This window comes from Manis javanica, chromosome 2 (genome assembly GCF_040802235.1).
Source record: "Manis javanica isolate MJ-LG chromosome 2, MJ_LKY, whole genome shotgun sequence".
NCBI lineage: Eukaryota > Metazoa > Chordata > Mammalia > Pholidota > Manidae > Manis > Manis javanica.
Genome location: NC_133157.1, coordinates 31895127 through 31908125, shown reverse-complemented (window position 1 = coordinate 31908125; position 12999 = coordinate 31895127). Strand labels below are relative to the sequence as shown.

Below are 12999 nucleotides of genomic sequence, written 5' to 3'. Positions count from 1 at the left end.
GAACCAGGCCTTGGTGGACAGGAGCTGGGCCTGGAACACAGGTTCAACCAGCCTGGGAGAGAAGCTGTCACCCAGAAACAGATGCTCTCAGTCCTCAGGGAACCAGGGGGGTCTGGCCCTGCACAGATGCCCAGAGAAACAGCAGATGTCCCAGGCTGGGAAGGCCCTGGTGGTGGCAGGCCGTGGAGTCCTGGGCCCACCCAGGAGCAGCTGGTTACTGAAATCATTTAAGTTCCAAAGCTTGTGAACTCTTTCCAATGTTCACATTGTTTTATACAAATAAAGAATGTTCAAGGTCACCCTATAAAGACAGCATTTTTGCTTGTGCGCTAAAGTGCTCTGTGGAAGAATGGGGTGGCATCCCTGTGTATGTGCTCTGGAGGGGATGACCCAACCAATGGCTTCATAGCTAGCAATGTTCCAGTGGGTGACTGGGGCCCAGACAGGGGAAGGGACTTGCCCAGTGTCACATGGTGATGGGGCTCAGGGGGCTGTCCTCCTGCAGGCCTGCCAGTCAAGGGGGAAAAGTGCTTCAGAGAGAGGGCAGGTGGCCAAGTCAGGCCTCCCCCTCCGCCTCATCCTCGCTGGTGCAGCCGTTGGGCACTGCTGGGCTCTGGGATGCCTGAGTCTCCAAGTACTCAGCCTTGAGCTGCTCCAGCTCCTGCAGCTCAGCCTCCAGCCGCTCCCGGTGGGCTGCCCGCAGCTGTCGCAGCTGTTTCATAGGAAAGGGGTTCATGTCGTTGAAGGCGATGTTCACTAGCTTCCTGCAAAAGAATGTAGTCAGCCCAGAGCTCAGTGCACTGCCCCTGCCCTCAGGGAGCTCGCCTTCCAGGGAGGAACTGATGAGTAGGGGGGCAGTTTCTACACAGACTGATATGTATTGAGGCAGGGGGAGCTTAGGGCAATGGGAGCTCTAACCCAATAAAGAAAGGTTGGTCAGGGAAAGCTTCTTGGAGGAGGTGCTATGTGAGCTGAGTTTTGAAGAATAAGTAGAAGTTTGCCAGACAATGAAGACGGTGGTGGTAGAATTGGCAAGGAGGCATTCTGGGCAGAAGAAACTGCAAGGTAGAAGCCTAGAGGCGGGTGTTATCCTAGGAATGCAAATAAATCTGTTTGGCAGGATCATAGGGCATGAGTGTTGGGGGCAGGAAAAAGTGGGAAATAAATGAAACTGCATGGAGGCCTTGGATGCCATGAGAAGACGCAGATAGACCACTGAGGCAGTGGACTATCCCTAAAGATCCCAGCTGTAATGGAGGATCAGTATCGCTAAGGAATCTCCACCTGGCAAACACCAGCTTACCCTCTGCTATGTGTCTTGGGAGTGTGTGTGGGTGGTGGGGTGGTGGAAGGGCCACGGATGGGGGCAGAAGTGGGTTCTCACTGGCTATTGCAAATGGTCTTGGTGAAGAAGCGCAGGTACTGGTAGATTTCCAGGCCATCCTGCAGCCTCAGGATCTCCTCCTCATTGTACTTGAAAATGGCCAAGGCATAGCGGAACAGCACCTGTGGGGCAAGGTGGGGCTCAGGTGGGCCGGGGCAGGCAATCCCTAGAGGGAACCCATGCATGCAGGCAGGGCGGGAGGCCCTGGACAGGCTTCAGAGGTTGAAAGCTTGGGGAGGCCAAGGAGAGGAACAGACTGGAGAGGTGTGGGACACTGCTCAGAGTCTGGGCATAGCATGGATTGGGACTGAGCCCTGGCTCTACCCTGACCTGTCCTGGACCCTGAGCAAGGTGTTGCCCTGTTGGACCTAATGGGGGTAATACTGTCTTTCCATGGGGTGTCAGCAGAAATGAAACGGAACAACAGAGCCAAACTGTGGTGCAGTATGTCACCAACCACCTTGGGGAAATGGACAGAGGCTGGGGGAAGGGCATGCCCAGGTTCTCCTAACAAGGTGAGGGATAGAGCTGGGACCAGACCCAAGTGCCAGCCTCCCAGTGTGGAGCTCAGCCCAAATGAAGGAAGAGAGGGAGGCGCCCAGGTGAATGGAGGGGTGATGGACGGATCGGAATGTGCCTCCTGGATCATGATCATGCCTCCTCTCCGGGGAAAGGGATTTCCCCCAAACTTTAAGGTGCCCCTTTGGAGGCCGAAGCACCACTTCCCCTCTTGTGTGCAAAGCGCTTTAGTTCACAAAGCTGTACTCCCAGATGTCCTCAACAGCCCTGACAGGTGAGCACTGTCTTCCCATTCTCCAGGGGCAGAACGAGACCCCAAGGGATGAAGGGACGTGCCCAGGACCGTCCTTGCGCACCCACGCCGGGGGTCCCCACCTTGATGCCCTCGTACAGGAAGGCATCCCAGACGCGCAGGAGAATGTTGCTGATGAGACTGTCTGCAAAGACCACAAGGAACCAGTTGAAGGTGATGAAGGAGAGGTCCACTCGGTGTTGCCCCAAGTGCGCCATCAGCTTGGGCAGCTTCTCTGAGAGGAGGTCTCGGAGCACCCACTGGTCCACCTGGAAGGCAGTGAGAGGGCCTGTCAGCTGCCACCTGGAGCTGCTCCCCCTGCCCAGGGAGCACAGAGCACCCGGAGGAGCTGCAGACGGCCTGGCAGGCAGGCATGTCCCTCCGCTGCTCCCGGCTTGGGCACACAGTCTTCCAGGCAGGAGCAGCGGCTTTGACGGGGAGACCTCTATGGGCTAAGTTCTTGGTCAGCGGAGTTTCGGGTCCTTTGCCCCATGAACCACAGGCCAAGCCATTGAAGCATGTATTAGCTGACACCATAGTTGCTTCTCTCCACCCATTTGGGGGCTGATGCACAAGATGCTCAGTGAATGTTTGGGATGAGTTCCTGGGGATGGTTGTGGAGGACAGACATAGTGGCCATCAAGGACTCTCCTAAAGGGCACGCTGCTAGGTAATGGCTGGCAGGGACCTCTCCATGGGGTCATGGTCATGCCTCTATCCTTCTTTCACATGACCTGGGCAATTACTCCCAGCACTGGCTCCTTCCCTGGCTCCAAGCCATGGTTCTTTTGTGGCCTGCCTCCTACCTCTGTGATGAGCCCAGTTTAGTCTCCTCTGCTCTTCCTTTCCTGGAATGGCTGACTTCTCAGCTGTCAGCTGGTGTAAATACCCACTTTCTTCCTCACCCAGAACCCCAGGTCTGCTGTGGGGCCAACTGTCCAGCTCAAAACCTAGGGTAATTCACTGAATCTAAGATGCCACTGAACTTACTGAAGGATTTACCAATTAGTTGGTACGATGTCTGAGAGCTACTTCAAGATCATCAAAGCAGGAGCAGGCGAGAGTACAGACGAACAGAGCTACCTCCCTGTGCTGATAATTAGTGAAACTGGGTGATGGACACAGGGACGTTCATATATTATTTTCTCTATTTTTTGGTACATTAGAAATTTTCTATAATAAAAAATGAAAAAAAAAAGGACCCCACCACAATACCTCTGTTATACAATATACCTCAATTTCAGAGATGTTAAAATGTGAAAATAAAATACAGAATATTTTTCCATCCTGCTTTGCAACTAAAGGTACTGTGGGTTACAGTTCTAACCCATATGGTATAAGAGAAATTGCTGGGTTCGGGGGAAGTGTTTGAAAGGGAGTCAGCTCCTGCCTTTCACCCTCTGTTTCCTCCAGCCTGGCCCATGGTCAGAGTGCCAGACACGGTGCAGCCATCTTGTGACCACCAGGTGATGAGCAGGAAGATAAAAGCCACATGCCAGGGAAGGCAGAGCAGAAACCTAGGGGCCTTCAACTCATGTCACTATCTGAGAAAAAAAAATCCTCCATTTAAGCCACTGTTAGGCTAGGCCTCCCTTTCATGTAGCCGAGCACAGTCCTTCCCTGATTCACCCCCTATTTCCTGATGACTCCTCAGTCCCCAGCTGAACTCTCCTCCCCAGCTGAACACCCACTGTCTTCTGACCTCCCCACCTGGTGGGCATCCCAGGAGTAATCAGTGCTGGGCAATTGTAACAGGAAGTGAGGGAGAACAGGATGGGTGGGCAGGTAATGGTGCGATAGGTTTGTGGGTGGGAGGTGAGAAAGTTCCCTCTGGGTAGCCTCCCCATAAAGCAAACGGTGCTGATGTAGCAAGAATGGGACAAGAGGTGAGGCAGGAGAAGGGGGAGAGTGGAGATGGGGAGTCTGAAATGGTTTCACATTTATACCTCTCAATAAGCCTAGGAAGTAGCATTGCTTTCGTTCAAACCTGGGCTTCAGAGAGGTGATGTCACTTGCCAAGGCCACACAACTGATTACTGGAGGGGTGGCTTCCGAACCTAGCTGTGCCTGACTCCAGGGCTGGCCTGTGCTCAGAGGGCAGGCGAGGGGATAATGAGATGACAGAGACAGACATCATTTCCCATCAGGAAATGATTAGTATTTAGACTCATCACCACCTCCATCTTCCACCCTATCTGACCTCTGTTTTGAAATTCTTCACTGTCAAATTGCAAGAGACACTAGACTTTCCCCTCCTCGGGTTTCTAATGGCATAGTGTCGCCACTGCAATAACAGTAGTCTGTCTTGTGGGCTCCAACAATTATAATTGACATCAGCTCATGGGAACTTCCTAGAAGTCCCAGAGAAGGTTATTGGTCCATTAAATGCAGGGAGAAATGGAGGCCTGAGAAATTCCTGACTTCTCCTAGATTAGCTGGCTTGAAGGAACAACTCAGCACCTGCATGGCCCCTCAGTCCCGTCCCTGCGCTGCTCACCTGGGATGACATAAGCGTCTTGCTATAGTAATCAGCTGGCATGATGGTCTCCACAATGGCCACTAGGCACCAGAAGGCACTCTCTTCCTCATCCAGAACCAAGAGAGCGATGGCTGCCAGCCTGCAGTGGAAGAAAGGGAGGTCTGGAGTGATTGGCTGAAGTTGCAGCCAGGCAGCCAGTGGCAGAGGTGGCTCTCTGGGTCCTGCGGGGAAGTCCTGCCCAGCACTGCTCCCTAACCAGGCTGGTGTTCCTGGCACCTGGGGTGAGATGACCATGCTTCTCGGGAGGACTACACAGGGGATTTCCAAGCAATGGGGATCATCCAGAGCAGGGACTCTGGAGTCCTGCTGTCTCGGTGTGAATCCCAGACATACCACATCCTGGGCAAGTTACTTAACCTCTCTGAGAACTATTATGAGGATGAATGCAGTTAACACACAATAAATAGTCAGCACAGTGCCTGCAACACAGTGAGCACTTTATAAATGTTAGCTATCCTTATCCTAGCACCCACAGGCTTTGAGACCTTGGCAAGGGTGGTAGCCTCTCAGGCCCACTATCATCATCTGTACAGGGAGATTAACAATATCTACCTTCCAAGTTTACTCTAGCACATAGTGGGTGCTCAATACACAGAGTTCCTTTCCTCCTTTGCTTCCCATCTCACCTAAAGTTATCATGAGGCTCTAATAAGACCTGGTAAGAAAGGAAAACATCCACAGTGCTGAGCAAGGATGCCTGCTTGGAAGAAGTATTGTTTTCTTTACTTCTCTCATCTTTCCTGGCAGGTGTTGTCCAGAGCCAATCAAAGAATACATTTCCCAAAATGTACTGGACTCTCAAGATGCTAGTTGAACACAAGGTCCCATTTTCAAAGATGTTTGGGGAATGCTACATACTCTCACCCCCTTCTAGAGGCTTACGATGCACAACATTTTAGCAATGCTTCTGAGAAGTCTTACAGTGACAAAACCCTCCCTGGTTCACCCAGGCCTATCCAGTGCGGTTGTAGAGCCCCTTCTGTGCAGTGCACCCACTGAACACCCTTAGGGAGATGCCACTTTGCAGCACTGTGAAGCCTCACCCTCTTAATGGGCTTAAAGAACACATTTCATTGTCCAGATATTTATGTTTCTCCAAGGTTCATGCTTTTTTAAAGAAACAGGGTCAAATCTTCAAAAGAAAAAAGAAACCCCTTTTCTCTCCCTAGTAAACTGGGAAGGAATTTCTCTCCATTCTGGCTAAAATATCTGCACAAACTCTCCTGAGTCTGAGCTGAGTGGATGGAGAGAATAGTCACAGTTCTCCTGGGAAACAGGAAGTTCTACACTCTCAGAGCTGGGGACAAAGTTCTTTCTGCACTGAGTTTGGAGCTGCCCCAGAAACTCTCCAAGATAGCTTCAGGCAGCTGCTGCTTACTGGTCATCCTTGGTCCAGATAAATTCATTGTAGAGCCTGTATAACTGAGGCCCGAAAAGCGAAAACTCACTGTGTGACTGCTCAGGGTCACACAGTAAGTTGATGTTGGAGTGGAAATAGAACCTAGGGCTCCCAAAGTCCACCCTGGTATTCCCTACACCCCACCCCATTCCACTGGAGCCTCAGGATGTGTTCAATCCAGGAGCCAGCTGTCAACATCAGCTCAGATTTCTTGCCACATTGACAAGTCAGTGACGAGAGGCTGCTTGTACCAGCTAGGGCCCACCAACTACTTAGGGCTGCAGCCAGACTCCAGCTGAAGGCATTCAGGGCCTAAGTGGTCTGCAAAGGAAGAATCTGGTGATGGATGAAAGGAAAAGCAACTTTTAAAGTACTCCACTTATATTTTAAATGGAAATAGCTTTAAAACTTTTGCTCTAAATTAGCCCTAGATCATTACTATGCTGTCACCCTCTAAACAGACTGGATTTGTTGCATATAACCACACATGCAGTTCTAATAGCTGCCACTAGATGACAGCACTCTGACAAGTGAAAAGGGCTGGCAGGTTTGGGATTAAGGGCCTTGAAAAGAATACGCTGCCGTCTGCACATCTGAACAGGTTCTTTCCACTACAAATAACTATTTAAAGCAAATACGAATATTTGCCTAAATACCAATTATAGGGAAAAAAAGGATTCAGAGAAAGGAGAAATTCTCCTGGGTGTCAACCCCTTCTCTTGGTCTCAGTTGTTCCCACATCCCCTTGGCAGCCTTTCTACACAGGGAGAAACTTCTCTCCTTCTGTGAGGCTTATCTCAAGATCCCTGCCTGCTATAGCATTTTCCCCTGACTCTTCGTATAGATTTACTGTGCTGGGATATTGTAAATCCGGGGAAAGGAAATCCCGGGGCAAAATACCTCTAATCAGTCAAAGGGAGAAATAAAGTTTAAAACCTGTTTATTTCTCACAAACTGCAGTACCAGTCCGTCTTTCTTTGCTCCAGCAGCGACCACACCGGCCCTCCGCCTCCCCTCTCAGGTACAGATAAGCCCTCTGTTGCCCAGGTAATTACCCATTGATATGGAGATGAACTTCTCCACCCCTGAAAAAAGATGCAAATGCACTAAAGCCATACTTCTCTCCACCTCTTAACGCCTATTGATATGCAGATATACTAAAGCCAGGAGAGATATTCTGGAAATGCTACAATTTTACCCACAGATATAATTCTGAATTTCCAGTAATTGTACATGTATATGCTCAATTTCACCCAATTTAGTATTTTAAAGTATCAAAAATACCCTTAGGAATCATTCAAATTTGAGAGGGGACAAGCTGAATATTTATTCTGTGTTAAATAAATGTCATACACTGCCTAGTCTGAAAAAAAAGAATGGCTTATGTAAATTTTGCTTTGAGTACATGTGTGTTTAAATTAAACTGATTCAAAACTTGCTTTGGGAAATATTTGATATTATGTAATCTCTATTGAGATAACTGGGGACATCTATGGAAGTCCTCCAGAGAACTGGAGGGGGGCCGCCCTAACTAGGTCACCCCACCTCAGTCCCCTCCCAGTGCCTTGTCTCCTGCTGTTGGACCAGAAGTAGAAATTAGTCCAGGCTGGGCCGATCAGATTCCTTCCTTTTGGAATTTAGGCCTGGGACATGAGGGTATTGACAAGCAGTAAGACTTATGGAAAGGCTCCAGACTCAGGGGCTTAGGTCTCCACTCTGACAGCCTTGATGGGCCCCACATGCCCAAGGAATGACTGATAGAGTCCGTCTAAGCAGACATGTGGAGGGAAAGAGGCCACAGACCGTGCAGCCCCCAAAATGGCTGCAGAGCAGAACTGGGGTGCGGCACAGTCTCAGGGGATGGCACCCCCATGGGATATGGCATGAATGGAGGCCCCAGGGTTGTGCAGCGCTGCAGCTCTGCTGAAGGGAGCAGTTGCCTCGGCTTCTAACACCATATCTGGCCCGTAGACCTGTTTCCTTTTCCTGGCTTTCATGACCTTCCTCTGCAACATTTACAAATTTTCTTTTCTTTGGGCTCCTCTAAGTGGGTTTTGGATAGAGCAAATGGTCTTGAAGCAAATGGTCCCTGACCCAGACGGTTCTGCAGTAAGTGAGCCAGATGGTGCACTACACAACTCCAGGGAACTGCTTGCAATGCTTTCCACAGGAGTGGCACCACCCTGAGCACAAATCGAAGGAGAAAGCACAGGACAAGGAGCCACCTGTGACACACCTCTGTCTTCAACATGTCCTTTTATCTGCTGGTTCACATTTGTATAGTGAGCAGGCCTACTGAGCTCACCTCTCCAGGTTCTTTGGAGGCCCTTGAGAGACAGGGATGCACGGAGGGATAAAGGCTGTGCCCTCATGGGGGCTACGGTGCTCACCTGTTCAGGCCCTGGCAGTAGCCGATGGCAGGGTTCTGCCAGGAGAAGGCCAGCAGCACGCGGCGGAGCTTGTCGGGGAAGCTGGAGGTGGGACAGGTGAAGTGCTTGTTGTTGGGGAATGTACGGTTCAGGTCCAGCTCGATCTGACGGGCGGCAGGGTGCTCACATGCCTGGCCCCGGCTCAGTAGCTCCTGGTAGCGGCCGGGGGCCTGCAGGTGCTGGATGCGGAGGTGAACCAGCCACCTCCAGACACGTGGCCGGTGCTCTTGGGGCACACCTGCCCGCAGCAGTTGCTTGAGTTCAACCGAGGGTGCAAGGTCACCCAGGGTAGCCCAGCGCTCCCGCAGCGGCTGCTCCACAGCCTCGTGGGCCAGCAGGTGGTGGGAGTGTACCTCCAACGCCTGGATCTTGGCCAGCAGCTTCAGGTCTTCCACCTCATAGTTGGGCACCGTCAGGAAGCCATACTCATCATACTCACTGCCAGCAAAAGCCCGTGTTAGGAACACCCTGAGTGCCCCGCCCCAGATAAGGGACAGTGGGGATAGGGGGGCCCTGGCCAAGGTTCCTGCCCTGACTTCACTGCAGGCAGGTCACTTCAGTTCTCCAAACTTCAATGTGCTCATCTGCACGATGGCTAAGGAGCCCCTGCTGTGCCTCATGAAGGCTCACTGAGGTCCTCTGTTGTAAACAGCTGGGGGCCTAGACAGGGCCTGGTACATAGTAAGTGCAGAAGAGATATTTGCTCACTCATGCTGTTGAATATGAAGGACCCTCTTACTACTCCATGATGCCTTATGCCCAAGGAGTCTGGCTCTGTTGATACAGGCCCCACTTCCACAGAGTAAGCCCAAGGTTGGATGGAGAGCACATAGCACCATGACAAGGCAGAGCTGGTGGTCCAATCCAGATGGCCTTTCATTTACTCAACCTATTTTTGCTCCTACTGTGTGCTTTGTATGTGCTGTGTGCGTCATTTAATCCTAATGATCCTGCGAAGTACAGATCTTAGCCCACATCTTATGGAGGCTGAATAGGAGGCTCAGAAAGGTAAAGTGACTTATCCAAGGTCACACAATGAGCGAGACAGGCTGGCTCCAAAGGCCTTTGGAGGCTCCTACCCAGCCTCCAGGGCCTTTGACCCTGGCCACAGCCCCTTCTGTTATATTTAACTGCTCATGTCCACTGTACTCAGCAAGAGCTTGGCTTAGGCGTGGCAGCTGGCTTGTCTCCCTTCTCCACTCTTTGACAAACACCTCTCAGAGGCAGCCTGGGGAAGTGGAAAAAGGGAGCCCTAGAGGCAGACCCAGGTCAGCTGCACTAATGTGCTACATGGCCTTGGGCAAGGGGCTGCCCCTCTGAACCTGCCCCAACTCAGCTGTAAAACAGGCGTCATCCTGACCACACGCTCTGAAGATCCGAGGAGGTAAGGGATGTGTGGGGCTTGCACTTGGTCAGCAGGAGCTGGCAGCGGGCAGCTGGGGCACCCAACCGGCTCACGCAGACCTGGCCCTGCCCAAGCCAGCTGCTGGGCTTACCTGATGGGGCTCAGCTCGACACTGTCACCTGAGGCATCGCTGGCCTCCCACTGTAGGGCCTCCTGGATGAGGTGCTTTAGCAGCTCCGAGCACTCACTGGCCTTGCTCCCCACGGCTTCCTGCAGCCTCCGCAGCCCCGCCAGGTGCTTGCTGTCTGCCTGACAGCTCTTGGCTTGGAGGTAGGCACACTGTGAACGCAGAGGTAGGGCTGGGCAGGCCACCTTGCTGGGCTTGAGCCACCCCAGAGGCCTGAGGCCCGAACAGCTTTAACCAGCAGAGGCGGCTCCCACCTTGTCTCCCACCCCCATCCCGTCCCCATAAATGGAAAAAGAGATGGGCCCTGAGCCCAGGGGTTTACAGCAAGGCAGAGAGGGCTCCAGGAAAGAGAGACCAGGCCCAGAGCTGGTGCTGGATTCAGAAGAAAGAGGGGAGAGGTGGGCAGGGGCAGAACAGGCTCTGCAGGGCCTGCAGGCCCATCCTGGTTTGGCCACTGCTGACTGGGCAAATTATGGAAGTTATTTAACCCTTCTGTGCCTTAGCTTCCTCATCTGAACAATGGGGATAATAGTCCACCTCAGGATTTTGGGAGGATTAGATGAGCTGATACATGTAAAGCCCTCCCCAGGGCACATGGGGTAGAGCAAGTTCTCTGTAGGTGGTATTAGGAGTATTGCCCAGGGGTGGACGTGCAGCTCTAGACACTGCCCTGTGCTCTCTGCTGCCACCATGCGGGCCCTTCCTGCTCCTCTAACACACCATCTCTCTCCCACCATGGCCTTCCTACACACTCCCCATCCGCCTACTCACTCCTGCTGACTTTGGTGGTTCTATTTATATAAGCCGGGTGTGCTGGGCAAGTCAGGTAGCCTCCCTGGGCCCTATTTTCCTTCCTTGCAAGATGGAGACAGGATACATCTGCTTCACAGCATTACCATGAGCTCTGGGCCAGCCTGGCTCCTATGCCATCCTGGCATGGCACAGTGGGAGTCTCCTGGGCAAGGCTGCCACTCTGCTGCACCCCTGCCCAGGTCACTGGCTCCACGCATTTGTCAAGCAGCAACACCAAGCCATCCTGTGAACTCATTTTCCTACCTGTTTCAGCTGGTTCCCACCTCCACATCCCTCCCCCACTAGGGCTACTTCTTGAGTCCCTTCACCAATATCCTCCTCAGGGATTTCTGCTAGCCTCCCAAGCCTCCTTACTTCCAAACCTACCTCCTCAAGTCCAAGAGCACCCAGTTTTCTCAAAATGTAAGTCTGACTGAGGCCCTCCCCACTCAAAACCCTGCAGGACTCCCTGAGCATTTCTCAGACAGCAAGTCTAATAGTGAAAAACTTCCTCAGCTTTAGTTTATTTGAAAATGTCTTAACTGTGCCCTCATTATTGAAGGAAAGTTTTGCCAGATATGGATTCTTGGTTGACAGGAATTTTTCTTTTAGCACTTTGAATCTATCTGCCTACCTGCCTTCTGGCCTCCAAAGTTTGATGAAAGAGCTGCTCATAATCGTATGTGATGAGTCATTTCTCTCTTTCTGCTTTCAAGGTACCTCTTTGTCTTTGGCATTCAAAAGTTTGATTTAATCTGTCTCAGCATGAGTCTCTTATCTTTAGGTTTGTCGAGCTTCTTGGATGTTTATATTCATGTCTTCATCAAATGTGGGATGTTTTCAGACATTATTTCCTCAAATATTCTGTCTGCTCCTTGCTTTCTCATTTGGGACTCCCACATTATAAGGGGCAGGTGGGTCTGCTTAATGGTGTCTCACAGATCCCTCAGGGACTATTCACTTCTCTTCAATCTTTTCTTTCTGTTTCTCAGACTTGATTATTTCCATTGTCCTATTTTCAAGTTCACTGATTCTTTCTGCTTGCCCTAATATGCCTTTGAATCCCTCTAGTAAATTTTTCATTTACAGTAAAAGCTATTTTACTTTTTAGCTCCAGAATTTTTTTGGTTTCTTTTTATGTTTTCTCTTTTTACTGATATTTCCATTTTGTTCATACATTGCTTTCTTGACTCACCACATCTTCCTTTAGTTTTTGGAGCAGCTGTAAGACAGTTGTTTTAAAGTCTTTGTCTAGTATGTCTGGCATCAGATCTTTCTCAGGGGCAGTTTCTATTGATTTATTTTTATTTTTTTTCCCTTTCAATCGATCATACATTCAAGTTTCTTTGATTGTCTTGTAATTTGTTGCTGAAGACAGGACATTTGAATCTAATAATGTGGTAACTCTGGAAGTCAGATTCTTCCTCTTCCCTAGGGTTTTCTGGTTTTTTTTTATTTTTAAATTTTGTTTCTTTGATTGTTGTAGGCTGTGCCTGTGCCAAGGATCAGCCTGAAGTGCAAACTTAAGGTCTCAGGTCTTTTCTGAGCCTTTCCCTGGGCATGTGTGGCCATTTAAAGATTTTTCTCACATATGAAATTCTTTTTTAATATCTAGTCTTTAATATCTGGCTCTTGAAGAGGGAAAACAGAAAAATGAAAGGGGAAAAAAGGGTGCTGGCCACTTAAGTTCCCTGGAAGTGACTTCCCCCAGGAGAGGGAGGTGCAACAACATGTTTATCTGCTTTTTCCTCTGTGCCTCCGTAATCAGCAATCAGAGCACAGATCCTTGATATCTGGAAGACAGCTCGTGAAGGACACGTCCAGGGGGAGAACAGACAGGTCATGAGGAGACAGTGATACAGGGTAAGACAGTGAGGGGACTGTCAGGAAGGGTGGTTGGTGCTGAGGGCCAGAGCAGGGCTGGCCACTCACCTTCATCAGGAGGGCCCTCTCCTTCTCAGCCACCTTTCTCCAGATCTTTGTGACCTGATGGATCTCAGAGTTGAGAAAGTGGTTCTGGGTCCTGTATGCTTCTATGTCATCCTGGAGAAGAGAGCAAAGCATAGTGAATGCTGTTTACTTGTTATACTGAAAAATTTTGGGTGAAAACTTA

The 12999-nt window shown here is 50.6% G+C and overlaps 1 protein-coding gene across 2 annotated transcripts in view; it reads right to left on the bottom strand.

Annotated features, from left to right (window-relative positions):
* Positions 1-248: 248 nt before the first annotated feature.
* TBC1D2 (TBC1 domain family member 2) overlaps positions 249-12999 on the bottom strand; it is a 44287-nt gene continuing 31536 nt past the window's right edge. For both annotated transcript variants that reach the window (XM_017659749.3, XM_017659751.3), the window contains 7 exons: positions 12819-12929; positions 10059-10246; positions 8524-9000; positions 4693-4813; positions 2279-2464; positions 1385-1506; positions 249-764 (listed from right to left, as the gene is read on the bottom strand). In XM_017659749.3, coding sequence (XP_017515238.3) covers positions 557-764; positions 1385-1506; positions 2279-2464; positions 4693-4813; positions 8524-9000; positions 10059-10246; positions 12819-12929 — 1413 coding nt within the window. In that variant the 3' untranslated portion in view covers positions 249-556. The remainder of the gene's footprint in view (positions 765-1384; positions 1507-2278; positions 2465-4692; positions 4814-8523; positions 9001-10058; positions 10247-12818; positions 12930-12999) is intronic.